The sequence below is a fragment of the Zootermopsis nevadensis genome, unplaced genomic scaffold (assembly GCF_977971745.1).
Source record: "Zootermopsis nevadensis isolate Lab colony 2312 unplaced genomic scaffold, Znev_1.0 Znev_ptg000022l, whole genome shotgun sequence".
NCBI classification, from domain to species: Eukaryota; Metazoa; Arthropoda; class Insecta; order Blattodea; family Termopsidae; genus Zootermopsis; species Zootermopsis nevadensis.
Genome location: NW_028259154.1, coordinates 24,698,583 through 24,725,411, shown reverse-complemented (window position 1 = coordinate 24,725,411; position 26,829 = coordinate 24,698,583). Strand labels below are relative to the sequence as shown.

Genomic DNA, 26,829 nt, shown 5'->3' with positions numbered 1-26,829 from the left:
TTCTCGATCTCCTATTGAATTGAGATTCCATTATTCAAGCTGTCAGCCGAAGGTAGGCTCCAATTTATTTCTTTCTTTGAAGACTTTGTGTAATTAAATTTTGCGGAAATTCACAATCGTTTCTCTGTCGTGTGATTGATAATCTACCTCGGCGCTCGTGGGCACACACACGAGCGTCTTTAAGCAATGTTCAGTGCTCCTTCCTGACTTCACCGCTGCCATAGTAGTTATAATTTTGTTCTCATAATCTGTGAAAGGCCCCGGGAATTATAAGTGTACATAAATTAACCTACTGCATGAGGCAGTGGGTACCGCTGAGATAACTTAGGTACGTAATCTCGTTCCATAAAATCAAGAAGGATGCTTCGACTGTTACGTAAGAGCGCTCATAGCCAATACGTTGTTTTCAAGTTGTGCCTCTTTTCCTAGGATCAATGGTCCTATAGAAGAAGGGATGAGTACAAAAAGCTCTCCAGAAAGTTTCGTAAAACTTCCAGTCGAGTGGCAAAGTTCGTGAGATAACGTGATCGTCTAGAGTGTGATACGAAACTTCGGTCAGTACAAAATCCCACAGAATCTCGCAGATCAGATAACTTCTCTTTGAAGTACTTTCAGAAGCCTGTGTAAGTGCTTGAAGAGAAGTTTAATCGTGCCTGGTTTGTTTCTGTGACACGACCAACGAGGTTAGCGTGGCGGTAACTCGAAATATTTGGATTCAGAACGGTTCGGACCTCAGCCATTTTAAAGCATTTTCTGATGTATTTTTTTATTGTCCCTCACTCTTTGCAGCAGATTTCCGAAGAACTATTTTAATATTATCTTAAGTGGTTATTTCATTTGAAATTTTCCGATCAGCATCTCTCATTTCCGTTCTCATCTCCATTCGCGCTACATACACTGCCCATCGCATTCTGCTTGGTTTTAATCACCCTAATGCTGTTTAGTCAAGGAATCTCCTCATTCCATAATATTTGTCATCCTTCTAATTGGCTGTAGTCAACACTTCGTTTCCAGTCACCTACAAATAACGTGCGATGTTCGCTTTGGAGTCACACAACACGACATAGTTTCTTCGTTTAAATGTTTTTATCAGCTGAGATTCAAACTTGTCACCAAATATTATTACGATTATAAACCCAAGGAGGGTGAGAGGTTGGCGGGGAATGTATCACTACAACAGCTTGGAATAATTCCGCGTGGATGAAAGGATAATATTAAATGACGTTTGAGGAAGTACGATAATAGATTTTAGACTGCACTTACCTGACTCAGGTTAGTAACAAAGATTCTAGTTTTATGAACATTAGGAAAGTTTCTTAACTAACTGAGCGACTGTTATATTTTTAAAAAGGACTCTGCTCCGTAAAGGAAAGCGAGATAATTATTTCTCGTGTTTCGATGGGGTCTGAACTTACGGCACGAGACTGTGGTTAAAGTCGCTCCTTTTTTGTCTCCGTGCTACGGCTCCATTGTGTGAGTAGACAATCCATTCCAGAACCGCAGTGCATTTAGCAAACCAGAACTCACGTAGTGCGAAGTTCGAGCGCGTGAAACTCAATCACCAGCTTGCACTAAGGTTCTCAAGTATTCAAGCTAATGCACCTGACAGTCAGGCTCAGATTCTTTTGCTTCCATACCAAATACATGTCACTCTGGCTTACCTTCAGCTGTTCGGTGTTTAACCTACGGCTTTAGGAGCCAACGTCCTACCGCGCTGTTTATGAAGGCAATGATATGCATTTAATTATCATCTAATTTTAAGAATGTCGAATAATTTAATTTTTAACACTTTCCATGCTATGCACGATATATAGCGACTCGAAGCAGGTGTATATTTGAAAAATAATAAGATTAATGGAGAAACGTTTTAGCCACATCTCGCTAATTCAGCCAATATAACTACTTTTGGATGTTTAAGAACAGAAATTTTACGTTTACATGGAAATATATCATCATCAGAAGAAGATTTATTTTGTCCGTATGAAACTTGGCATGTTTAGGGTTACACGAATAATCATTCTGGTAATTCGATTATACGATGTGAACAGTTGAAAATAAAATAATTCACGAAAAATTTAAATTCTGTAGTTAATAAACCACGCCTTTTAAGATATTATACCAGAAAATATTGGTTCTAATTGTTTTCCACATATGAAACATGGACAAAATTTAGTCTAGTGAAGTCAATAAACCTATTAATAATAATGATGATGTCATTATTATTATTATTATTATTTTCGATCCATTTTATACGGGATCTGTCCTTGAATCAAATCAGTGCCGAAATAACAAAAGTTAATGTATGACAGAAAATAATTATTTTTATTGTTTATTTGTTTATATTATTGGTGATCTCAGTTGAACATGTTACTATACGATATTTGGATGATAAATTGAAAGGAGGCCGTAGTGTTCTATAAAACATTATGCCTGAATTTACATTGAGTGATGTATGAAAATCTATGTGACCGACATAACCAGTTTGGGAGCTGAGCCCAAGACTTCCTGACTGTGAATAACGAGTTATGACCATGCAGACCATTAAATATTAGCCTATTTACTTAACTGTACGTTGTAATTCAATGAGTCGTCCGCCCATTAATTCTATGGATTCGTGATAGTTCAGAGAGACTGCTATAGCCAGCGCTGATATCAGAAGCCAGATATGACACGCATTCAATCTGTATCAACACCAGAGACTGCACGGTATCGATAGATTTGAGATATACGTCATTCGTGATATGTTGGGAGACGTGATCATGGCTTTTTTGAAAGCTGGTTAATTCATGGGTTATCTAACGATGCTAGGTCATGCCGTGCGAGTTGCCTTCATGGAATTATATAATATACGAGAGTAAAATTTTTTCTGTGGCATTAAAGTATGGAAACATTGAGAACAGGGTGCTGAGGAGAACATGCACGCTCAAGAGGGAGGGTTAACAGAATCCTGGATAAAACTGCTTCGGAATTTACCAAAATTTTATTACTGTGATCAGAGGAGGTTGAGATGGCTGGACATGTACCACGCATGAGGGAAGTGAGAAATACATTTTAGTCTGAAATTTATAAGGAAAGATATTACTTGGACTACGTGAGCGTGGATAGGAGGATAATATTAAAGAGTATCTTAAATATATAATGCCTAAGGAATGATCCGAACTTAGTCCAATACGGACTCGTGTGAACACTTTAATGAATGTTTGGGTTTCATAAATGGCGAAGACTTTCTTGATTAGTTTAGCAAATGTTAGCGTTCCAATAAGGAATATGCCCCGTAGAGTTCGTAAGGTAGTATAAAATTGTTATACATGGTAAAGTGTAAATAAATGGTCGTGAACTACTTAAAAAATTCTGTACCGACATCTTTCTGAAACGATTGCGTAAAATAGAAGACATATAAGTTACGACATCCAACTTCCTGCTGAGATACGAAGAGGGTACCTCCAGAATATTTCATATGAGTTAGCACTAATTAAACGTGGAACGTCGCAGGTTCTTCGGTTCGCGTTTAAGACAGAAGCGATACCCCTTCCTGATCCCTTCATGCCACTGTATTACACCACCTCGCACGCTGTTGTGTTGATATCCTGTAGCGTTAACACAAAGACGTTCAATCGACTGCGAGACTGGCGTAAAATCTGTGTTAGGCGTGTTAGTATGCATTAGAGGGGCTGTCAGTGAGTTTTCAGCGCGTGCCACGAATTCAGGTGGCCAACGATTATTTCAAAATTCAGACATCGTTGAGACAACCTTGGTGATAAGTGATAATTCAAAGGTGTCACACCACCACCTAAATAACAGCAAAGTTGTGTTTTAAATGCGATATCGCAAAAAACACCGAAATTTGCGGAAGAGCGGAGTTTACTTCCGTTTTGTATTCTGGAGGATCCTGGTTCGAAAATCATTTCATAGGTCTCATGCACTGAGGTGGTTTTCCTGACTCCACTCAGAAAAATGCCTGTGAAAGAATATAAACAATAATTTTAAATATAATGATGATAAATGAGTGTAAACGGGATACGTAGTCAGTATAACAGCTGGTTAAATTTGAGTGTGTTCTTGTAATTGAATTATGACTTAATTATTCTGTGTGCACGAGATTTAAGTAGATTAAGTGGAAGGGGTGTTTTACAGCTAGTATCTTGTTATTCACGATGTATGTGAGCGATATTTACTGCTATTCTGGATGAAGTAAAGTGTAAATAAAATTTAAATAATAATTTATAAAATATTCACAGTAATTCGACCATTTTAAGAGTTTAATGTAAAGTTCATTCTGAAATTAATCCAGCAGATTTGAGCCACAGTCGCCAACATTCAAATCAAGTTAATTGAGACTTTCAAACGTGTGTTTAAATTGTGATTAGACGTGTGTATAAACTGGATGAGGAGCTGTGAATTTGTCGCCGCCTTGGAAAATACTGCACCCTGGCGGCTGTAGAAGAGTGCAGCCTCGAGACGACGTCGCGGAGATGATGTGTGACGGTTTCCTCTGGGGTCCGTCCACTCTAAGCTCGAACACCAAGCCTAGAGCCTGTATCGTTTGGTGTTCTACCTTACAGTGAGCGGACTCCAGTAGCTAGCAACACGGCCAAGAGGAGCATCGCGACGCCTCGAAAGCGCCGACCTGACAATGTCGTCGGGTATTATATTGCGCAAGGGGTTTAAAAGTCGAGGCATACTTGTCGTCCCTTGAATTGAACGCATATCAACATGGAAGACGGCCATTTTGAATGTCCAAAGCAAACGTTTATGTATGTACGTGCTTATAAACATCTAAGGACATCTATGGAAAGTCCTTACATTAGAACAGAATCGTAAGAAGAAAATATCATCATATTCGTTTTTATTTCAAGTGTGTCATGAATTTTGCACCACACTGTACATGCAAAGGCCGAAATCATCGAATGCCTAAAAGACACGTTCTTTGTTTTTGTTTTTGTTCTTGTTCTACGTCTTCCCACCTTTTGTTTATTGCTTCGTATTTGTTTTGTTCATCCATCCTACATCGTACGCTGTGCTTTAAGAGATTTCAGAGAACATCGTTCCACTCTTCTAAATTGTAACATCTGCATTTACGTCTCTCTCATTACAGCATTTGCAACGTTATCAGTGTTATTATGGGGATCGTTATTAAGTTTTAAGTCTTATGTTAAGTTGCGTAATGCAATAACAAGTTCTGTGTTTACAGTTTCTGTCATTTTGTGTCCTGTCCACTCATATACTTCGAGATAATTTAGGTTTTTAGTATTATTGCTGTGTACGTTGTTGGCACTGCATATCTAAATACAGAATTGTGTTGCATTGTGTCATTACTGCTCTCGGCCAGTTGCTAAGCAACGGCGTGTTTTAAATATAGTTGGTGGTTTGTGTTGTGGAAGAGTTTGTATGATGTGACCAGTGGCCACGTTTCCTGAATGGTTTTTTGGCTGCCCGAGATGTGTCTTGCAATCAAACTAGACAGGTCACCATTGAAAACAGAGGAACCAGCCATGTCTAAAAGAATTAATTCTATTTCTTTAAACTTCCATGAGAAATAGTTGCTACTGAGCCGTTGAAGAAATCTTGTTTTTGAAAAAAAAAAAAAAAAGATAAAATTTACCGACTTCACAAAATTCTTCCATCCGAATTTTCTCTGAGCTAGTTGAGTTTATTTCACAGCCAAACAATCTGTGTTCTTCAGATTTATTTTGTCAGTTCTAACAACTTCTGGTTTTTAATTCCATATTGCCACTGTCCATTATATATTTTAACTATAATTTTTAATTACTTTATACCTCTCAGATCACATGTCGCCATGAATGCAAAATACAATGTTAAATGCTGAGTTATAAGAATATTAAACTTCTACCGGAATATATACATTGAGACAGAGCGTCACACTCTCATCATCTGGAGATATTAAGTTTTATAAACCAATAAAGATCAGAGCTTTGAGACGGTGTCCTAATGAACAGAGACAGCAGAGGCTCTCTTGACCCCAGGAACTGTGCCAGTTCCCAACCCCTCTCATAACCACCGCCCTAGACAGGTTGCAACACTGAATGTCAAGACATGAGCCAGCTCCATGGCAACGCTTTATTATAGTTTAACGTTCCTCTGACGAAATAATAAAAGAAAAATGCTGTGCCAATAGCTGGGCATTAACAGACAGATGGTGAAATCTTATGAACTGGAGGTTCTGTTAATATCTTTCAAGGGATGAGACTCATTTCAAACACATCTTTTTTATGGGATACGTTATTCAACAAATAACTATTCTCCTAAGTATCTGTATCTGGAGAATCCCCGTCAATATAGACTTCACTTCTTGGCTAACTTACAAATAAACCTAAGAGCACCAGGTACCCTTATTGATGTGTTCGTAGTTTTACTCGGCTCTCCCAAGCTGGCTTAGGGAAAAATCGGTTAATTAAGCCTCAGCTAAATCTCTCGCCGTATTTTCCTTGCGTCCGTGTCCATCTTATTTGAAATTTATCAAAATTCCAAATGCATTTCCTTCTAAAATTTTATAAAATAATGGCCATACGTATATTTCCATATCGATTTGAATAAGGACTGCTCATTACTAGCCACGTCATTTCAATTCCACGCAAACTGAAAAAAAAGCTGAACAAGATGGATAAGTCAGCGTCAGTTCAGTTCAATTCATTTTCAACTGAACCAGTGACATGCACGTGTAGCGAAATTTTGGTATTTTCTATGTGCTTGATGCAATTCCGATACGTTGTGGCGATATTAATGTCACGCCATTCATAACAAGTGTGATGCCGCGTCAGTTGATGACCCTAGTTCGACTGGTTTATTTTTCTTTTTCCCAAAATTTCTTTGTTTCGCTGCTTCGCGACATGAGAGAAATTTTTGGATGTTATGGTGGTCTAGCGGTTAGAAGGCTGGCCTTGTAATCCTGGGGTCTCGGGTTCGATTCCCGGCGGTGCCCGAATTTATAACTTGTGTTGGGCAAGGCCGTGGTCTAGGCAACACGGAGTTTTCCTCCGGGGGCTTCCCCGGTTTGTTCGTGGCATTCACACACAGAAGAAGGCAATGGCAAACCACTTCTGGATCATCTGCCAAGAATGTATATGAACAGGTCCCAATCCGAGAAAAGGATGGAAGGATCCTGTTCATATGGACCTGTCGGCAAATAAATAAAAATGGTAGTACTGCCGTATACTGTTTGTTTCAGTTAATTGCGTTTGCATTTGTTTCTTGTGCCGCACAAACAACATGGCTTCGTTCCCTGTGCGGTTGTGGATGAGGGTTTAATTTTATGTATGCAATTACAATGGTGTTACTTTCAATCGTACAACGTCGTGGCGGGTCCGAGGCCTGCAGACAGAGGATACGGCCTCCAAATTCTGAAGGTAACTACTAATATGTCGAATAATCAATCGCGGATGGCCGACAGTGGGCGACCCTCCAGCTTGGATGTTGGACTGGGGCTAGCAGATTATCACCGTAAAAATCTAGCACGTTTCGAAATTCTACAGGGAGCGTCGGGCTTGGACGGATTGAATTATCTGAGCTATGCACTTTCAAGATTTATTTAAATATTATTCTTCCATCCACTACTAGGTCTCTCAAGTAATCTGTATATCTGAGGAATAGTTAGAGAATTCAGAGGGCAATGTAACACAAGTACACTCTTCTCATACAAAACCTTTCAGTTGCCATGGTTACAACGCTGTTTTCTGTTGACTAGTACAGAAACGTTTAAAGGAAACGCGAATTACTTGATTTGATTTCTGAATGCAATTTAAATCAAGTCTTGTTGCGGAGGCAACTTCCAGATGTTGTTATGTGTGAAGGAATATGATGCAGACTTGATGAGGCGTGATACACTCGAAGCGAACGCTTTCAGACCTCATGTTACGTTGTTAGAGGCAAAACAATTCAATATCTCGGCAGCCACCGTCTCTTCATACCCACACACCTTGCAGCCCTCATGTTCTGCCGCAGTGTTTGGTTTACATGACAGTCACAATGTCAGGGAAGTCGCTGAACCTGATAGCATCTTCAGCTCCAAATTGTCCGTCTTCAACAGTTTCTAACCTCGTTCTCTTAACATATGCCGGATTAGCTCAAACACCCGTCTTTAAATGACTTTTAATTAAATAACCGCATTGCTATTTCACTTACTACATTATTAACCTTAGACACACGTCGAATATAAGGTTTTAATTGTGGGTGTGTAGAAATTTATATTTCTATGTTCTTGGATCGCTTATAGCTCAAGAAGGGATACACCGATTTGCACCAAACGTGGTACGCTTATAACCTGAGACCAGATTGAGAATGAAAATGGGTAAGAACTGTGTAAAATGTGTCCTGAGTTCGATTTCTAGTGATAGCAGCTCCTGTAGCACTGAGCACGATACAAGAATAACGCTAAGATTGGGTTTTTTTGACGTAAATACGTCTATATTTTAGGGTCAGTGTCATTCGGCAAAAAGTGAAACGAAAAAGTGTAACTGCATTGTTATGTTACCTTGGAAACGTCAATTGTTTACTCGGCATTGTTGTTACCTATAAAACATTTCATTACATTACCTTACCTCATCTTACCTTACCTTACCTTACATTTCATTTCAGCTACCACAGACCCATCTTAAGAGTAACTAATTCAAGTTGATTAAGCAATGTCTTAATCAAACTTTACTCAATTGTAAAGCATGTATAAAGGAAATATTTAGAATAAAGCCAATATATAAACTTCCTTTCCGTATAGAAGTATTTACGTCAAATTCTCCGGAACCGTGGTTCCACCGTCAATTTTTTGTCTCGAAAAGGATGTTACAGAAACAAAAGTCTCAACACCAACGCCTGTATCTCGGAAAGGGATCAACAAATTTGTCCCAAACTTGGCATGCTTTTGTATAAAGTTTGAAAACGTGTCCTCAGTTCGAATTTCGTTATGATAGTTTTCTGTAGCTCGAAAATAAAGCATTGTGGAAGAATAGATAAACCTAGGATTCCATTCGTCGTGACCTCGGAAAAACGACGCCGAGCGTCGCTATGTCCATTATCGCTACCCTGACCTAAATCCCATATTTCGCATCTGTAAGTTTATGGACGCCATTCCTTACGATCTTGGAGAATGCACAGGAATGCCATTCGACAAAACCCTGTTAAATTTCTCGCCGAGCGTCGCAATGCCAACCAAACCAAAAAATATATAGATAGACACAAAGCTGCCACTAGACACGACCCTGGAAAACGGCGCCGAGCATCGCGATGTCTGTCGTCCCGACAACGATTGCCATTTTGCAAGGCCCTAGAAGAACGATGCACATAGTCCAGACTCCTATAAACGAAACTTCAAAATAATTTAAAATAAAAACGAGCTGCCCAACGAAACTGTCACACGTCGATTTCTTAACTTCCGTTCCCGACTGATTGTGAAGTATTAGCTCAGTCAAAATAGTATTTTATTTTTTATTTAGTGTTCTGTCTGACGACAGGTCCATATGAACAGGGTCCTTCCATCCTTTTCTCGGACTGGGACCTGTTCATATACGTTCTTGGCAGATGATCCAGAAGTGGTTTGCCATTGCCTTCTTCTGTGTGTGAATGGAGTAATTGTTGGGATGCCACGGAGGAAAACTCCGTGTTGCCTAGACCACGGCCTTGCCCAACACAAGTTATAAATTCGGGCACCGCCGGGAATAGAACCCGAGACCCTCCAGGATTACAAGGCCAGCGTTCTAACCGCTGGACCACCTCATCTTATTATTATTTAGTGTTCTGTCTGACGACAGGTCCATATGAACAGGATCCTTCCATCCTTTTCTCGGACTGGGACCTGTTCATATACGTTCTTGGCAGATGATCCAGAAGTGGTTTGCCATTGCCTTCTTCTGTGTGTGAATGGAGTAATTGTTGGGATGCCACGGAGGAAACCTCCGTGTTGCCTAGACCACGGCCTTGCCCAACACAAGTTATAAATTCGGGCACCGCCGGGAATTGAACCCGAGACCCCAGGATTACAAGGCGAGCGTTCTAACCGCTAGACCACCGTGGCCCTGATAAATTCGTAGGACTGCCATTTTTAAAACAGGATTTATATTTTTTAGACCGACAACGCTTAATTGGTTGTTACTGTGACTTCTGTAGTTGTTGTAACTCCCGTTGCCATGGAATCTCGTAATTGGCTATCGATGTATGCTTCCGGCATCAAGTTGCTCTTATCAGAATGTATTTTGTGCTTCCTGACTTCAGACAGCTATTAGTTTCATTATATTCGCTTATCTCTTGCGTGTTTTAGACGAGCACGGATTTTGATGGCGGTGTATCTATCCACGTACAGTGGTGAATCTCCAAAACTACTTTATAATTAAATGCTCTACAGTGAACTGCGTGGAATTCATTTTTGGCTTTATCGATCTATGTTATGCGAGAATCAAAAACAATTTTATCGAAAGAGACTGACATTGACTTAAGTTGAAGGCGTTTAGAACAGTTTTCTGAGTAATATATTTTAACTTAAGACAGAAACTGAGAGTGGAAGACTGAGAAAATTACATAATTAATAACTTTGTAACTTAAGGCCTAGACTTTCTTTTACATTTTAGTGGTGTTTTCAAATCAAGAGGGACGGAATCTGTGATGTATGTGGCACGCTTAGAAAATACACGAAATTTATAATAAATGCTAGTAGGAAAACCTAAAGGCTAGAAACTGTTCAGGAGACCTTGACGTAGTTTGGCAGCCAGCATTAAAATTAATCTTAATTACACTAAATTCTGGTGTGTTCTTAATTCATATAGCAGATTTTTATAAAAAACGATAATGAATCTTCCGTTTTCATATGAGCGATCGTGAGTTACTTATAGCTTTATTATATAACATGAAGACCGTCAGGTTGAAGGTACTCCGAAATAAAAATATTCCCCTTTGAGTTCATATCTGTGATCAGGAAAGCAAATCCATTCTCTTTAATTTCAGGCCAGTTTAATCCACCACTCCATTATGTTTTCATATTACCTATTGTTTTGTGGTTTCGCAACTGAAATTTTGTACGTAGACTAGAAAACTGTAAGTTTTTAACTTTGACTTCGTTAGTACTTTTATGTCAAACAACCACATCAGTGGTTGTTGATCGGATTTTGTTTTATTACTGAATCTGTTTTTGTTCTAGACAAGCTGTACTTTAGTGGATATATGCAGTTAATTTCTGTTTGATATGTTTTATCCTGGGTACAGTCTTTACAGTTTTACGTATATGATTCTGTTATACATACCACATATGTGAAAAACTACATACACAAATTTTCTGAGCAAAATTAGCCCCCATAGCAGGGAGTCTTGTCTAAATTATTTATTTGCAGAATAATACGCCTACACGTATTCCGAGTGTCCTGATACACAGCTGTATTTCCAGGCTCTTGATAACTAATTGTATACAGGGAGTTTCACTTATCTTGGAACCCACCTACTAGCATGCGACGGCTACGTTCCGCGCTGTGACACTGATTCCCCTGTAGTGTCCTCTGTTCTGTTGCTGTGGCATGCTGTCATGGCGGGTTCCACATAAAGTGGCACACCCTGTATTTGTAGACGATTATCTGGTTTACATGATGAGTTCTGTTGCAGACGAGTTCTGTGAGGAGTTCCCGCACAATCTGATCCCTACCCCGGGCTACTGGATCGAGTGCTCGCGTCAGAAGATCGCTTCAGACACCATCTGGGACGAGTCGGAGTCTGACCACGAGATACACGAGGAGGAAGAAGAAGAAGATGAAGAGGGAGGTGGGAATCGAACCCGGGACCGTGAGGATGATGGTGGTGGTGTGGGGGCGGACGATGGGGCGGGAGAGGGACCGTCGGGGACGGGGCGCGGGGACGAGTGTCTCTTGGAGGACGACGAAGACGACGAGGAACAGCCGAAAAAGAAGACGGCGATCGAAGAGCAGTGGGAGAAGAATCAGGCATTCGAACTCACATCCGTGGAGCAGGAAACTTACGAGAAGTATTTCTACGGCACTGAGCACTGGAATTACTTCACCAACGACGAGGATCTCGGTCCGGTGATACTGAGCATCAAGCAGGAGACGCTGAATTGCAGGGACCAGTTTCGGTGAGTACACAGTTATTTTAATTCTTTAGTGTTGGTAGCATCGTCCAATGCCTTGGTAGTGATGTTTCATGTCTGCCTGCATCTGCGGTGTAACTTTTAAAATTTGGTAGCAGTAATGAAGTGTTTCTTTATTGACGTGATTTTTGCGGCAGACGAGTGCTATCGGAATGCCCTTCCCGAACTCCGTTTGGAGTACGTCTCATTTCCATTTTGTTTCGTCTTTCTGTCTCTCCGCACGGCCTCGTTCTCTTGTCTTCTCTTGTTTATAGAACTGAAGATTTATGAATTCGTGTTGCAAGAGACGGTGTAATTTTAATGTACTTGAGCAGCTCTTCAGGGACGAAATGTGTTGTGCAATGAAGACCCCACTCGTTCTAAAATAGAAGCGACGCTCATCAGCGGGGTGAGGTTTTAGTGAAATTGCGGTTCGCTTGCGACATCAATTTATCACTGCTAGAGATTAGGGTGGCAGCACTGGAATTGAAGGAACAAGTAAGCTCGATGGAACAAAAGATAGCATCGGGGCTGGGGGCGGGGGGGGGGGGGGCATTGAAATGCGATGATGTCCTGCTGTCCAAACGGCGCTAGAAAACATCTGTGTTAAAAATTATTTGGTAGGAACTGCTCACTTTATGAAAGTACTCATATCTCTGTGCATTCTATATCAATTAAACTTAATCTGTGCTTAGCACTCTTCAACATTCTGTTGAAACGTCCTGTAGGTTTCAACTCAATCTGTCTTTGCACAAAATAGGCGCATCGGCTACTCTGGCTATTAACGTCAGCTTTCCACACAGGATTCCATAAACACTTGTGATTACTATTCAGATTCTATTCATGCGAAGTCTTGTAATATGAATCAAACAATTTTTTAAAGAAATTTCTGGAGCCTTCTGCCCACCATTTTGCCCGTTTAAGAATAAATAAACAATTGATATTTAGTTTCTGTTTGAGTTGAATTCATGTATAAATACAAGTTAGTAACAAACAGGTAGAAGTGTTATTCAAGCCGTTTTACGTTGTGACTGTGGCCTAATTAAATGTTTCTCGTCACTTTTTCAACATAACTTTAAATATTTGCTCATGGGAGAACATAGATGGAGGTCGCTCTCGAAATCTGAAAGTTACAACTTTCACGTCTCGACTTCTTCCTTTGAGCTCAGAGCTGCTTCTAGACGTTGAGGTGTCGCAGTCACAAACTCTTGATTGTAGGATGATGAGGTGACTAGTGTATCACGACTGCTTCTGCTGTTTGCTCATGGAGACTGATAAAAACCTCTAAAAATTCGCCATTTCTTACACTGATCGAAATTCGAATTAGGTGCCGTTTAAATATAACACTTAGGTGTCCTGCTCACTTTTGAAGGAATATTAGTTATATTTCTGGGCAGAATCGATAAGTTTTGTTCATTTATTTGTGTTTGTCTTCATCCACGTTTCCCCAACGCCTGTGTCTTTATTTTTATTACAGTTTTAAATATCTATTTAATTTTCGCTTTTTAGTTTTGATGGTGTATTTTAGTTTTTCCCATGACTGAAGCCCTGTGTCTTTCGTTTCCTTTGCTCCAAAAATAACAGGAATCCAGAAGTTCCGAAAACATTCCGTTTTAAAGTCTGAAATTTATTATACTGTCACTTACCGAATTCTCTTAGATTGAGTGTTAAAAATGTATGACACTTCTTTGAGAAAATGTTTCGGTGTGTTTGGAAAACATCTTAGCCGACGGTATGAACTGTACTTTGACTTTGAACTGAAATTGTCCCTAGTCTCGTCGTAAAGTTTCAGACCATAAAAGGAAGTCCATCTTTCCAGCTGAAGTACTTCCAAGGTTTCGTATACTCTCAGCCATGAAAGTTTGTAGCTTGTAAATATATAGCCCAGACGTGACGGCGACAGTTTCTTATTTCTGAAAGTGACGTATTCCGCGCGCCAACACCGCCCGAGAAGTTATTGAAGGTGGTGGTTCTTTGAGTTTCCGAGAACCCTACATCTCGGATAAATGACCAATTGCCACGTACAGACATACATTCCGTGTTGTCGTCAGTAGAGAGACCCATAGTAAATACATTTCACTTGTTTCCAACCTTTCTGTAAATAAAAAAATTGCATGCGAGAAAGTATTGCGGTTTACAATTTATTTATTTTGGCGCAGAGAACAATTAAAATAACTCACATTAATATCCTTGAGGACAAATAAGAGGAGATGGCTTTGCGTTCAAAATAAGGCACAAACCATTTTTATAGGCCCACTCTGTACTTCTCTGTTAGCCGTGCTGATGCAGTAACTTCTCCGGTAGACCTGTGTGGCAGGTAGTCTGATCGGATCCGTGCAGGCGTACCGAAATTTCTCCTTGTTTGCACGTAATCTGAGAAGAGATGCAAGTCACGTGTTCGGTTGAGTTCACACAGCGCATCCGTTTACGTACCATCGCAGATATGACAGAGGTAGCCCAGAGAAAGGACAGAAATTTGCCAGACATGCAGTACTTTACAACGAATCAAGTTTACTGTCGTGGCTACGTTCCGAAACAGTAATTAATTCTATTATTTCTCATTATAAAATAAAAGTGTGCAATAGTCTCCCTTCTCCAATTAGGCCGACAGAATTCATCTTGGTTCAAATACTACTTTTGCACGTATCATGTGTGTTAGGCGTGTAGTATTCATGTTAAAGTTGTTACGCTATGCGCCATGTAGGCGCTGAGGGCGAGAGATGTATAGCTCCTTCTCATTCTCAATCTCGGTACCAGATGGGATGAATGGTCAGCGTTACACCCCGGCCTCGCCTTGCGCTAGTGAAATGATCTCGGTACCCATTAGACAGGATGGTGCGTGGTCTGGACGCGGTGTTTAATATTTTCTAGGAATCTTTTATTACCTGCAATTATACAAATACACTAATCACTAGATTGCATTTCAATCTGTTGCCCGCCTCGCCACATTTATCGGAGCATTTTAAGGAAAGTAATCATAATAAGCGTTCCTAATAACTTGTTTTGGATGTTCCTGTAGACATTTGCACTGAAATCCAGGAACACCACGTGCAGTTAATCAGGTGTATAGACGGCGCTGTCAGTGGCAAGATGCACGTTGTTTCAGTAAGACAATGCGCGCTAACAAAGCTCCATTTTCGCAGCACACATGTCGTGTCCATGCTCTCCACTCTGACAGGCAGATGTATCTGATGTTCGTTACCACCGGCAACACAAATGGGAATAAACATCATTTGAGATTCTCACTGTTATATTGTCGATTTTGTCTCCTGGATAGTAACTCCTTATATTTTTTTTTTATATGATTCATGTTGATTTTCCATATGTGAACGATGATAGTACACCAAACCCACCTGTTCTTCAATCCCTCAGTGTGGTAAGTCTATGCACCACCTGCTTTAACATTCTCCAACCTCCTCTTTCCCACGGTGTGTATTTAATCAGCGACCGAGATTTCACTTTTTCACAACTGCAAGTCATAAGATGATTTCCTTCAGGGTTGCTGCGCCGTGTAGTCTGGCAGAAGTTTACCGACGTTTCAGCGGTGCCTGCTGCCTTCATCATCGGGGTTATTACAACACGTATGAACAACCCACGAAACAGCCCCCGTTCATAACCAGTGATTATTTCCGTGAACAGCATTAACCAACTGGTCCTTATATGCTTAAGATTTTTCTACCAGAATTGTGTACTCATTTCGTATCTCTCCCATGCGTGCTACATGTCTGCACATCTTGTCTTCTTCGATTTGATTGCCGTAGCAGTGATAGTAGTAAATACTAAGTATATTAATTGGATTTCGGTACGCTCCAATTTCTGGTGTGATCAACTTCTTGGAACAGCTAATCCCAAGGTGTTAAGAACGCGTGTGTGGATATTCTGTTCATTCCTCTACACTTGTAATCCAATTAACAAGATCTGCGATGCCTACGCACCTTTAAATCATTTGTCTGCCTTGAGACCGGCAGCCAACCTAACCTGTACAATAACTACGCAAGAATTATTGCGTGGGTGTAACGCGTTTACACGTGGGAGGAAGATGAACTCTTTGCGAGTATTTATTAGAACACTTTGAATATAAATACGTACTTGGGAGACCTAGTCGTAGATGGGAGGGTAATATTGGAATGGATCCAGCTTATCCGTGATGCAGTTCGGTATCGAGCTCTTGTGAACACGGTAATGAATCAGCGGATTCCGTAAAAGGCCAAACGAGAGCCTGTCAGCTTCCGATAAAGGATGTTGATCAAAGACGGTTGCTTATTGTTCCATCTTTATGCGTGATTTGAGTTGCTAGTGACTTCCAGAAAATCAAACACGTAAGTTTTCAACACATCTCAGAGTGTTAATGTGATTATACTTATCGAAGCATGGAAAACCTTTTATACCAGATTTTTAGGTACAATCATGATATGTCATACCGCATTGCTATTAAAGGGAAGAGAAGATGCGTGTTTCGTATCTTCGTTATTTTACTTTATAGTCTATTCTAGACGGGAACGGGAAAAGTTTCAAGGCAGCAAACAAAATTATGTTTGTATTTCATATCAGAATTACGCATTGTTTCAGAACGTGCTCAGTGCACAAACGCATTAAGATGTTTTATACGCGTACAGAACTTGGCCGCTCAAACTTATGGCGTTTCACAAGATGTTGAAGATACTTGGGCCGAATAGAGGGGCGATATTAAGCAGACGTAAACATCTGCTTAAGCAGGAGCGTTGTGAACAGTAATCTTATTCAGATATTAATATCTTGGTCCAATGAAGGAAGGCGAGATGGTTTGGACATGTGGACATTTCTCGACATTGATAATTGCTTGCAAAATATTGGCTGGAAACGTGAAGAAACGATTTTGGAGATCTATAAGTGAAAGGTAAAAAGTAAAGTAAAGTTTGTCTCACTATACGCCATGTAGGCGCTTGGGGGGAGTGGCGGTATAGCTCCTCTCTTCCATGACCTCGGCACTAGATGGGGGTGAGTGGTCAGCATCACGCCCCGGCCGGCTTTACCCCCGGGAAAGGACCCCGGTACCCATTGTAGAGGAGGCTGGGTGGGCCCCAGAGCCGGTCTGGACGCAGAGTCTAGAGGAAAAATCCTCTGCCCCCGTCGGGGATCGAACCCCGGTCGTCCAGCCCGTAGCTAGTCAATAGGATGCTTTAAATGGATCTTGAGTGTAAGGGTGCGAATCGGATTTATCTGTCTCAGGGCAGAGACCAGTGGCGGACTGTTGTGAATATGATAATGAACCTCCTGTGTTCTGTAAAAGGGAGTGTGTTTCAGTTTCTGAATAATAACTTTGAGTCATACGTCCTCTGTAAGCTACTGTGTGCTTCAGATCTATTGTAAATGCCTGTACTTTATGAGAATGAGACGTATAGAACTTGGATGCAACATTCGGTTAACCACAGGCTCATTCGGTGTCTGATAGAATAAAACTAATCTGTGATGTCATGTGAAACGTTCTGCCTGATGATTCTATTCATTCCTGTCGTCCAGTTCGTATCCTCGTTAATATTGCATCATAACTTGCATTGATTGTCGTGTTAGTCCCCAGACTTTCGTTGGTTGTTACTGCATCAGACAGAGGAGTCCGTGTTGATGAAAACACATCCAGTAGCACGCCTTGTCAGAGTCCCACTCGGAGACCGTAGGCGGCCTTGGAAGTCGATTCCAAATAGCAAGCAATCGATAATGACAGTCTGTCTCCACAGTTAATAGAACTCGGATGGGACCATTTTTACAAGAGACCGCCACTGAACGTTATTCTGGTCCATATCATTCCACTACGTATAGTCACACCATATGTCATTAAGATCCGTTTCAATATTATCCTGTCCAAAACTGTACCCCTTAGGTTTTATCTTCTGTTCACTTTAAGATTCAAGTGATTAAACTGGTTTTAATTTTTCATCGCTATGATTTTGATTTGTCAATATTATTCCCAAACTTTTGACTTGGCTGCATTTTGAGTGATTCGTCGGGTAACTTTTTATGCCTGTTATTATATTGTCCCGTATTGATAACGGGGCATTAATATATTCCTGTTTTTCTTCGTACAGAATTTGGTCAGAAACTAGAAAGGAAGAGGTCTTTTTGAAAAGCTATGCCTAGATGTATTTGTATAGCTTAAGGAAATTTCGGGGGCGGATATGCTGTACATTCTGTTGACTGAGGACTGAGCTGGATCTTGTGAAGAAGGTAATGAACATTTGTGTTCCATATTTTATTATTTAGTGTTCTGTCTGACGACAGGTCCATATGAACAGGATCCTTCCATCCTTTTCACGGACTGGGACCTGTTCATATACGTTCTTGGCAGATGATCCAGAAGTGGTTTGCCATTGCCTTCTTCTGTGTGTGAATGGAGTAATTGTTGGGATGCCACGGAGAAACCGGGGAAGCCCCCGGAGGAAAACTACGTGTTGCCTAGACCACGGCCTTGCCCAACACAAGTTATAAATTCGGGCACCGCCGGGAATCGAACCCGAGACCCCAAAATTACAAGGCCAGCGTTCTAACCGCTAGACCACCGTGGTTTGTGTTCCATATAAGGCGTTACAATTCTTAACTGATCGACCATTAGCTTCTCCTAAAGAAGTGTTCTGCATGTAGTCAGTTGCCTCCACGTCTTTTGACATCAGAATGTTATAAACACGAATACTTGACACTGCCGTCAGTTGATGTGTATTTTTTTTTCTATTGAACTGCTTGGATGACCTGTCATTGTCAGCTGAGGAAAAAAAATTGCTTTCGTTTAATTGCACCGGAAACAGACGACAGGACAGCTGTCATCCTCAGCGGTCTCTTATGTGCTTCGTTTCCAAACCCTTCCGTCATCATGACACACTCCTGCAGCGATAGCATTTGTTTTAAAGCCATTTTTATAGTTTCGGTCAGTGGCGTCGGTTTGAATTGCCGAGTAGCGTCAAGGATTAAAGGAGAGGTCATTCGGGGAGGCGCGAAAAGACATAAAGAAAACATAACTAAATCTTGGTGAGTTTTACTGTATTTAAAGACGCTGTATCATCATTAGGACACTTTAAAGCTAATAAGCTTGTACCAGGACACTAGTCGGTGCTTATAGGTAACATTTATGTCAATTTAAAAATGATCCCACACCTAATTCTGGTGGATTTTAGGTTAGATCATCAGACGGAATGTTTAATATGCTTCGGACGGTCAGGGTCGTTGTGTCATTGTTTTGCATTCAACAGAAATATAAGACACGGATTAAAAATGACGTGTCTCTCGATAGCGTCGGTTCCATTGCAATTACCCACCGCCGTCCCGAAATCCAATGTTGTTGATGGTAGAAATTTGAAAAGTACAAACTGCCTTGTTGTCTACTGGCATTGGATCAAAATGTATAATTCGAGAAATTACTCTGAAAGGTCAAGGCAAGATATTTCTGACAAGAAGACGTATCAGATGAAGGAATTTCTTTCTTTCGGACGGTGTAGTCTACTGATTTCAACGATACAGTCTGTCATGCGAAGATTCAGGAAACGCCTGTCGACGTCTCATGCCGAGTGTAATCGAGCTGTAAGACCAAAGGATAAAACATTACAGTAAGACAATGTTCCGTGGCCTTGTCATTAGGATTTCATACAAATTTGATATCAGCACTCACAAAAAAAAACCGCTGTCCTGAAACGAACATCAGGCTGTTTGTAACCGTGACAAAGCGCCTGAAATGCTAGAGACATATATCTTGTTGAACATAGATTTATATTGTTACTGTGTACGGTTAATGGAAAATTTTTACGCGAGAAATACTTTTACAAGTCTTTCTTGGTGACACGATTCTTTTAAAATCTGGAACCTTCCGGTCTCCGCCCTTTTGTGCAGTTCCCGTGCTTAAGGGCACAAAGAACCCACTGGAACAATTTTTCCCGCGTCGTGTTGCGTGACTACCGTTCACGATGAAACCAGTGGCGGCTCGTGGCGCGGATTTAATATCTGCGGCTAATAGTGGAATTAATTTAGCCTTGTTGCGTGAACGATGGCAGCTTTTGCCATAATTGAGCAATAAATTTTAATCCGTTTCACCGTCTTCGATTATCATCCGAACATTTCTCTTCGGACTGCCTGAACTCCGCAATTCATTAAATGTTGTTAAGTAATCTAATAGCGTATCTACACTGCCTGGAACCTTGTTTCTATATTTTGTGCTGAATATAAGACAATAAATAAATAAATTCTGCGCTTTTAATTTAGTAATGCGGAACATTAGAATATCGTATAAATACCAGAATGCATGTCGGTCCTTTTAGTGATAAGAACGAGATATCTCTCTTAAAATATTAACCCTCTTATTTACATCAGTTGTATAAACGTGTACCTCCATTTTTTATTTATTCAATCAAGTAATTCGCCGGAATTTTAAAAATATGGAGGAATGTTTGTTTAGATGAGACGAGTGTGAGTTTGGAACGAGGTGGATACAAAATCTGTGGTTTCCTGTAGCTTGGATTTAGACTAGTTTGGCATGTACAGTGGAGTTCGGCAGTGTTTGTGACAGTCTTCAAGACTTTAAGTTGCGGTTGAGTTTCAAAGGAAGGCACGTCGAATTGTTATTTTCCAAAGCAAGTTGAAATGAAGGACACGCACTGTGAATTTGTAAATACTTGTTTACCGCTTTGCTATTATTCTCATTATCCTTCCCCCTTTGAAGAGATTCGATGCTTCTGAGAATATATCGATATTAAGAAGCATCTAAATTAGTCTCTCTCCATAGTTCAAAGCTCAACATGGTAAAAAAATAATGCCATTTGTAAAGGTTAGTTTGCTAACTGCTTGGCAGTTCAACTACGTGCTATTGAAGGCTCTATTCCATTCGTATTACTGTGATCAAAAGTAACAAAATACATCTTCAAAAATTATGTGATCACTCCATGATGGTTGAAATAGTGTCCGAAAAGTGGGACGTTTGCTCAGAATTTTTGCTAGATTTGATCCCAAATTTTTTTTTATCTGTTTATCAGGAGGTTGTTGTTAATTTACGTTCTCTAACTTATACATATTTTATAACTATAAAAAGTAAATGAGAAACATTTACTGTGTCTATAAATCAGGTCTATTTTTGAAAAGCTCAGCTAGTTAAAAAAAAAATTCCCTCATTCATGAAACCTGAAATTTCATTATTATGTTGACATGAGCTCGCCACTGAACTCTGTCCTGATACATCTCTTGTGCGTTTTGTATGCTTTATATGGTCTCCTAGCAACCACTAGGCAGGCAAGATGGAAAAGATACGGAGAAAAAGGATTTTGTATTTTGGCTGCCATATTGAAATAGTGTAACTGCGGAAATAAGGTATTTAGGCGCGTGCTTTGAGTAATGGATTTGTAAATTGGCGTAACAAAATTTCGGTTCCTGTATGCCGGTACGAAGTAGATTCTTAGTGACTGGTATCTGGAAGACGGCGTCAGTTGTCATAGACCAGGTAAAGTTTTTTTGAAGGTGAGATTATATATGTATAAATCTGTTTTGGGTGTTTCTCTGGGGAAAAAATGGGATAACTTAGATATAAAGTTGGCTATACCAACCGACGACTGGGGTATCTGTAATGATTAAAGGAAACCTACAGAACTCAGTTATGATAAAAGCGAGACGACAAACTTTCAGTTTGTTCGAACTCGGTCTGTATCAAAGCTGCAGTCCGAAAACCTGTCTCCTGTTTTCTTCAGATTTTTACCATTTTAAAAATGCACGCGTGCTCATTATCTGGCCTGAGTGACAGTCTTTTGTTATTGTTTTGCGCTGAAAAATATTTTAAGAGATTCGTAATTCAGATGGCCACATCAGCAGCTGTCATCTTGAATGACATTTTAGTGCGGGAGGATCCTGATTAAGTCTGACGTCAGAGTAAATTAAAATATGCGCAATTTAACAGTAAAATATGTCATTTTTTTCTAAAAATCCTTTGACCTACGCTTCCTGGAAGCCACTTTATAAAAGATAAATAATATAAACTATAAAGCCACTGTTTATTTTCCTCGTCTGTGTGGCTGAACTGTCGGCTGTGAAGTCTGGGTTATAAATATCAGTCTGGGGACTTATCAAGCTCGAAAACTAAACAATTGCTTGGAGAGCAGCCAAGGTATATTAAGGGAAAACGCCCACGAGCACATTGAACACTAGCGTATCCACCGCGGCACAAAGGGCTTATCCCTTCATAGTCTCACACAAATATACGATTTAGAAACATGAATAATACAAAGCCTCGTTAAAGTGAGGCACTTCAGACTTCAGGGTGGAACTTAAGCATGCTTTAAAGTCGTTTTCAATAGTAGTGATAGATTTATCTCTTGAATAGACTGAATGAAATGCACATTTAGCATTAGTATAGCCGCTTAAAGGTTAAAAATGTTTGTGTTACATTTGAAACTGCATTCATGATCTACCCAGAGTTAGTGAATTACTAAATGATATCTACCGAGATTATTTTACCATTTGTAAAATTAAATTACTGAGATTAGGGCATCTGCAGGTCGTTTCGTACAGAATCTGTAGTCATTTTTATCGGTCTATGTGCCTTTTTTTGGTGCTGTGTGTCTGGACTTCACACCACAAATTTTACGGTCATTTTATATTTTCTGAAATCTCTTCGTCATGTATTGTCGCGTGGCGCAGAAATGTGGTCACAAATTGTGTGCAGGTAAGAATTTTGACGTAGGCCTGTGCGTTGACTAGGTACTATTCCGGTAGTGACTGAGAAAAAGGCGAAACTTTTCAGTCAGGATAGATGGTAAGATGACTCAAAGTTTAATCCAGTACTAACTTCCGAACAAAAGTCTGTAGTTTTACCATTGCACTAACCTGCTTGCTGTTATTTGTTTAAAAAGTGTGTTTATACTTGTTTGATTAGCAGGTATTTATTTAACATTGCTCGAACTGGTGTTGTTCAGTCTTCATTGTCAGCTACCTTGAAAGATTGATTTTACCACAATTAATAAAAGATGCCTTTATGAATCTGTCGTAGAACAAGAAACTTAAACAAAATGATGCTTGCATTGTAACGCGATTGTGTGTACAAAATTTTTGTATCAAACACCGCGTTCGAGTACTTAACATACACGGCAGGTCACGGGTTCGATTTTCAACCCACATGTGGTCCAATTTGACGGGATTTTAGTGATTTTCAGTCAGCCACGTGCTAGTATAATACCTTTAAATATGATAATTCCCAACACATTGCTCACAATAAATCTTTCATCGATAATAAACTTCAACAGTTGGGAGGTCGTCGTTAAATTCACGAACAAAGAACATATGCACGTAAGCTAATGAAGGTAAAGGAACAACTTTGTTTATTTCAGAGAGATTCTAAGGAAGGTTTAATAGTATACGTACCCTTTAATCTTATCCACGTGACTAGGTAAGGTGGCACCTCTCCGCACGTTTCCACTCCTGCCTCCTAGGTGTCACCACCAGAATTATTTGCATTATCGCCATGTTCCTAACTGGAAATGCCATCCATTCCCATGCCTCGTTAGAAGCGTCGTCTTAATGAACCGTTTCTTCTGCCTGGATGCTGATTAGACTGAATGCATTTCACATTTGACAAGACGGCAGCTGTCCGGTATAATAGCACATAAAGTGATAATGTGGCCAATGTTTTCCAACTCGTGTGCCGCGATGCTTTGAATTCAAATGCGTTTATGAATTATGCAACGATGGCTCCCAACGCGTGGAAATATTAGTATACGATCCTTTATAATCTTTATCTTGTCCCGTTTTTTGTTATATTTATATCGTCTTTCATATTATAAACCATTCATTGTAGGATACGGTCGACTCCTTTCAAATTTCCACCCCACGCCGATCTATCCACCGTCTCCTATATCCATTAGAGACGACGCCGTTAGATAATCTAATTTAGTTAATTAACTCGCCAGCTGGTTAGATCGTCTTTAAGTCAACATCAAAACGTTTAAATTTGCTGAGTCTGCGTTGGCTTAGGTTTAGAATATCAGAGTTGCGTCCCTCAATGTTTTGTTTATCGTTTGCAGGGAACTGTTTTGATTCCCTCTCCTATATACCGACAGCAACTTGTTTTATTGCGAATATAATTCTATAAGCAGCTTTATATTTTTGTGTTTGTTCTTGTAATAACAAAACATAATTTTGTACTGTGTTCAAAAGAAAGACGGATCCAAGCCTGTTCTTTGTTTCTAATCATTAATATTCACTGCTGTGAGCTGCATTAATTTGAGCAGTTTCGTACGACGTACATACTAAGGTTTTATCGAAACGCGTTAAGTAAGGTTTTACATACAAAATTTATAAACAGACGAAAACTTTTATCATATTATAACTGCTGTTTCTGAGCAACCATTTTGTTTAAATGGTTTTGTGTCATTCATTCCACTGCCTGTTTTGTTGGCACATCTTTCAATATTCTAATTATTCGATTTTGAAGAATTTGGCTTCAGGTTTCTTCAAGATGTCGTTTGTGTTTTTAACACTCGATATTATTTTGTACCCACAATACGATGCAGCAATTAGAAAGAATCTTTGACATTTGAAATGGCCTTTTTATTACTCCTTACTACAGAACTTTTTAAAAATTATATCAGAGTGTAGTTAAGCGTGAATGAAATTCATTAAATGCAATCTTTCATTCCGTTCAGAATACTTTCCATCTGTCTAAATATCTAAACCTTGAAATACCAAAAAAATATACTTGTACTACTTTTGTTCTGACCGTAGGAGGGCATTAGATTTGAGTTTCTGAAGCAAATTTCTGAGACCATGTTTGGTAAACTGGCTCAGGATAGGCTGCAATGGGCTTCTGTTGCAAAAACAGTAATGAACATCCGACTTCCGTAAAATAAATTTCTTGACTATCTGAGCGACTTATAAAGAAATATTATGTTTTATGGAGTAAGTTCCATCGCTTATTTTATGTATTAATAATAGCATACATATTTTAAAAATATTATTAATGTAATACAGTGGAAATTGTTTAGGTTATTGAAGTAGTTTGGTTATAAATTGTGTAAAATCGCTAAATGTCTTTTAGGTTTTATTATTATTACGTACGAAGACTTTGTTTTGTGTCTGAAGGAACATGGAGGGAGTTAGTAAGTTTATCCTATGCTTGGGACATAAAACAAATTTGTTTTTCGGTCTTGTTAAATATACCTCCTGTCACCGCTGCACTGTGCATTCTCTGATTGCGGATCAAGGAGACGGCTTGATGCTAATGGAGATGTTCACTAAGTAAAATAACCAGTTGGATGCGTAAATAGGTCCTGTGCTGTAAAACAATTGAAACCTGGCCAGTGACATAGGCCGCTGTTGCTGTCACAGAGACACACGACTCGCGCCCTTACGGCGGGTAAACAAGTGTCAAACGCGAGTGCAGTCTTTTTTTTTTTATTCTGTCTTCAAAATTAATTCCCTTTCTCAGAAAGATGTAATTTGAAGTTAAGAAGTGTTTATTTGCCTTACAAAAGTCGTCATCAAGTTACCTAAGAAGACTTTTTCTTACCTTTATTTTAATGAAAGAGTTTCAAACTGCATTTCTAATTCTGGGGGGCGGGGGGGCGGGGTGGAGAGAAACGGAGGATGAAATTATGATCACAATTCTCAGTTTTGTAAAGGCCTTTCTCCATTTTCTTTTTTTATTTATTCAATATAAAACTCGGAATGAATTCTCTCAGACATCGGCATCCTTACAGTGCAAATGTTTCTTCTGTGTAGTTAATAATAATACGAGTTTTGCATTAAAAAAACATTCAGACTCTGTTACAAATAAGAAAGGAGTTATTGCATAAGCAAATATTAATCTAATAAAAACACTTTTAATGAAGTTCTCGAGACGAAAAATTCCCAAGTTTTCAAATAAGAAATGATCATAAACCGAAATTTTCAATATGTTTCCGAAGCACTGAGTTTCATAACAGTTTTGAGAGATGGAAACCGTGAGTTTGTTTTCTTATTGCTACGGTTTATACCAAGGCAGTGAGTGATCTGTAGCTAGAAGGCAAGTTAACATGTGAATGGATAACGAAGTGTCTTCATTATGTAACTACCGGTGATTTACATTACGAAAAAATGTATTGCGTTGTATTGTTCAGAAACTCGTCATTTTAAAATAGAATATAAATACTCGGTGGAAATTGATTATTGGAGGCGACAGGGAAGAATCAAATTCCTTTATAAAGTCCCATATTATATTACGTAAAACATCAATTGATGTGGCACGGACACTCCCCCAAAGAATTGCAAATAAAGATATGTTATACAAGTTCTGTAGTGGTTCCAGCGATAGGGGAGAACAGAGTAAAGCCGATAAATGGATGGATGAATGCAGTGACAGGAAGAGGGGAGTAGCAAATGTCGACTGGTAATCGAAACACCTCAATGGAATTATTACCCTTTTATAATTAAATATTTATCAATTTCAAAATTATATTTAAACTTGAAGATGACTGTTTTCAGGGATGTCGTCTGGTAAAAATTTACCGACGTTTCGGAGGTGCTTGTTGCCTCTATCATCAAGGCGATAAAATTCTTCGTCGTACGCTGAAGGATGATATGAGGGAAATTCGTTGAATTGTTAAAAGTGGGTAGTGTCAAGTAGGGAATGTTTTTTTTCCAAAAGTTTTAAACCTCTTGGCTAAAACAGCAATTTCCACTTGTATACGAAGTTTTCAGGTCAACTGTTTCCAGTTCATAGTTTTCTTCAGCTCATATTTTAGTCGTGCTCAGTTGCTATCAGCACCGGAATTGCAATATTCTTTTGC

At 39.5% G+C, this 26,829-nt stretch overlaps 1 protein-coding gene across 11 annotated transcripts in view; it reads left to right on the top strand.

Annotated features, from left to right (window-relative positions):
* The window catches only part of rsh (Rap GTPase activating protein radish), a 391,302-nt gene that overhangs the window by 246,387 nt on the left and 118,086 nt on the right, over nt 1-26,829 (top strand). For all 11 annotated transcript variants that reach the window (XR_015536567.1, XM_087353834.1, XM_087353839.1 and 8 more), the window contains one exon: nt 11,593-12,076. Coding sequence is in view for 10 of the 11 variants with exons in the window: in XM_087353834.1 (XP_087209960.1) it covers nt 11,593-12,076 (484 nt within the window). In the remaining variant the exon portion in view is untranslated. The remainder of the gene's footprint in view (nt 1-11,592; nt 12,077-26,829) is intronic.